We start from the raw sequence: 3,462 nt of genomic DNA, 5'->3' as shown, positions 1-3,462 counted from the left end.
CCATTCAACCACCTGGTTCGACCAGTCCATTGCCCCTGTGCTGTCAGGCTGCTTGTCCAACATCCAGTGTTGGATGAGCTGCAGTTTGTTCCAGCTTATCATTGATAACACCAAAGGCATTGTCTTTGGCCACTGCAATAAACTCCATATCGTCACCGCCAATTCCATCCCCCTTCCCGGCCACTGTTTGAAGCTGAACCAGACTATTTGAAACCTCAGTGTCCTATTTAATCCTCAGCTGAGTTTCTGACGCCATATCCTCTCCACCACAAAGATCACCTGCTTCCACCTCCATAACATTGCCCACCTCCGCTCCTACCTCAGCCCATTTATTGCAGAAACCCTCACCCATGCCAATGCCACCTGCAGACTTAACTATTCCAATGCCCTCCTGGCTGACCACCCAGCTTCCACCCTCCGTAAACATCAGCTCATCCAAAACTCAGCTGCCCGTATCCAATCCCGCATCAAGTCCCATTCACCCATCACCCCTAAGCTCGCTCACTGACGTTGGCTCCTGGTCCCCCGAGGCATCAAATTTAAAATTCTGATCATAGTGTTTAAATCCCTTCATATCCTCTCCATCTCCCTATCTCTGTAACCACCTCCAGTCCTACAGGTCCTCCTGAACTCTTCATTGCTCTGACGCTGGCCTCGCGCGTCCCCCTCTTTCACCCACCATTGGCGAACTGCCTAGGCCCCATGCTCTGGAACTTCCTCCCTAAACCATTCTGTCTCTCCACCTCTTCCTTTCAGCCCCCTTAAAACCATCCTCTCTGCCCAAGCTTTAGGTCACCCCGCTTAATATCTCCTCCTTTGGCTCAGCATTCATTTGTTTCTGTATGCTTTTTTCTACATTAAAGGTGCTATATAAATGCAAGTTTTTGTTGTTGTCTTTAATCCAGTGTGAGTGGGCCCCATCCAGTGTTGCTTACTACAAGAATGAAAGGGCACCTTTTCTGGCTGAGGTGAAAGGGGCATTTTAAAGATACAGCACCACTTGAACCAGGGTTGCTGAAATCTGGGTTAGATTAAAGAATCTCTGATTAGGCCATCTCCTCCTCCGAGCAAATACAGGATCAAATTCATGAGACAACTGTCATTAGAACTGGCACTAACTCTTCCCTGTTGTCATGCAGTCTAAGCAAAATGGGTCAGTTGCCAGGAAAATGCACAGGAACATTCAGCCCCTCGGGCCTGTTACGGCATTCAATGAGATCATGGCTGACCTGTGCCTCAACCCTTTGCTCTATATCCCTTGATACCCTTACCTATCAAAAATTTTGTCAATCTCAATCTTGAAAATTTCAATTGACCCCCAGCATCCACTGCCATTTGGGGGAGAGAGTTGCAGTACAGTTCATTAAGTGGCTTTATGCAGCAATATAAAGCAGGTGGTTGCAGTGCCTCTGAGGCATGGAGAGCCACCTTAAGAGGTTAGTTTTCAAGAGACCTTTGGAGCCAAAGTACAATTGGAGGCATATACAACAACAACAATAACAACTTGCGTTTATATCGCACCTTTAACATAGAAAAACTTTCCAAGGTGCTTCACCAAAGCGTAATCAGACAAAATTGACACCAAGCCAACGAAGGAGAATTGGAGAGGGGTGGGGAGTGGGGGGGTGGTGGTTGGCAGTGACAGGGATGTGTATTAAGGAGGGTCTAAAAGGATTTTTCTTGGCTGCCAGTATAAGCCACCAACGTAACGATGCTAAGCTCCATGGACTGTCCAGTGACAATGGGGAAGGTCGCATTGCAAAATTGCAAATGCAGCTTTTGAACAACATGCAAAAGTCATACGGAAATGCACTGGTCTTAGTGTTGCTGTTGCCTCTTTGACTATGTAGGGAAGAATTCAGAGAATCAGCAGTGGTAACACAGTGCAGAGTCCCGACCACCATTGGAAGTTGTGCAATTGAAATGTGTCATAAAACCAATCCACTGCCAAGCTGTGATAGTGAAGCAGATTTAAAGCACTTTTTTATTTTGCATATGAGTGGTCCTGGGGCAGCAGCACTCAAACCAGGTCCTGTGACCTCTGCCCTGTTTGTTGATCTTGCCTCCCCTGAGAAAAGAATCTTGCCATCGCAAGGTAAGGGAAAACTGATGGCAGCTTGAGGTACCATGAAAATATAGATCTCCAATGTCGCCAGGTCTGCCAACTTCATACCACTTCATTCCCACTCACCATCTCCCCTTCCTCACTGACCCACATTGGCTCCCAGTCCCCCAGTGCCTCAAAATTAGAAATCTCATCCTTGTGTTTAAATTCTTTTCAAAGTCTCACTGCTCCCCATCTCTGTGGTCCCCTCCAGCCTTACAACACCCGCTCCGTTCCTCTGACTGACCAACAGCTGGGCCACACCTGTCTGGATCTCCCTGGAACTGATGGTTGAGTGCTCGTTATAATGGGAAAAGCGGGAAGCCTCACCCACAATGCGCTCGAGAAAATATTGTTCAAGGCCCTTGGAGGAGATGCCAGTGTCCGGGTGAACTTGCTTCATCACTTTGTAAGCATAGATCGAGTAATTCTCCATCCTCAACCTTCTCTGCTTCTTGCCGCCCTTTGCTGTGACTTTACTCACAGCTTTCTTGGCCCCCTTCTTGGGCGCTGGTTTCTTCTCCTCAGGCATCGTCACATTGACTTTCAGACGCAAACCCTGATTGATTTTTCCCCCCCTGTCCCTAATACAGCGGCATTGAGTGCCCTCACAGGTGTCCTGCCTGAGATCAGCTACGTCTGCAAGGACAGTGCATTGAATCTGGTTTGTATGGTGCAGCTCCTCACTGGATAAACTCACTGAGCCATTGAAAGGAGCCCCTCCCCTCTGCTTTCTCCTTGTATCCATCCTGCATACTAGTTTATTGTCATGGTGCTGTGTTGGTAACCCATTGAGAAGTGTAATCTAATAATAATGTCATGTATTAAGTGAAGGCATTTTACAGGAATATAATTTTTACCTGTTCTGTGGTGTAAAGTCTTTCGAATGATATACTCTAGTTATGCAGAATTGTAACAAATGTGCATAAAAACGGAGCCAGTCAGTGGCATGACCTCGATTATCTCTAGACCTTGGGGAAATTGTATCTCCTTTGCCAGCTGTGTAGATACCACTGAATCCTTAATCAGCATCCCATTGTTATGTACAAAACTGATCACTCCCACTGTCATCTCCATCCTTTTGTGACTCACAGGACACTGTGCGGAACCTGCTGAGTGTTCTCTATTATTCGATCTGAGATCTGTCTAGAGACAATGGCAACGACAACAACTTGCATTGGTACAGCATTTTTGAAGTAGAAAAACTGTGCTTCACAGAGGTGTAATCCCAAAAAAATGGAATACCGAGCCAAAGGAGGAGAATATTACGAGGTTGGGGAGTGAGGGGAGTGGGGGGGGGGGCTGGCCAAAAGCTTGGTCAAGGAGACAGAAGTCCATTCGCAACTACTGTAGTATGA

General features: G+C 47.0%; 1 protein-coding gene across 1 annotated transcript; it reads right to left on the bottom strand.

Annotated features, from left to right (window-relative positions):
- Positions 1-2,267: 2,267 nt before the first annotated feature.
- LOC137299229 (histone H2B 1/2-like) lies at positions 2,268-2,636 on the bottom strand. Its single transcript, XM_067967892.1, has one exon. The coding sequence runs from the start codon at positions 2,634-2,636 to the stop codon at positions 2,268-2,270; it is 369 nt and encodes a 122-aa protein (XP_067823993.1).
- Between the last annotated feature and the right edge of the window lie 826 nt (positions 2,637-3,462).

This window comes from Heptranchias perlo, chromosome 28 (genome assembly GCF_035084215.1).
Source record: "Heptranchias perlo isolate sHepPer1 chromosome 28, sHepPer1.hap1, whole genome shotgun sequence".
Taxonomy (NCBI): domain Eukaryota; kingdom Metazoa; phylum Chordata; class Chondrichthyes; order Hexanchiformes; family Hexanchidae; genus Heptranchias; species Heptranchias perlo.
Note: the sequence above shows the minus strand (reverse complement) of the source record. Positions and strands in the feature narration are given on the sequence as shown.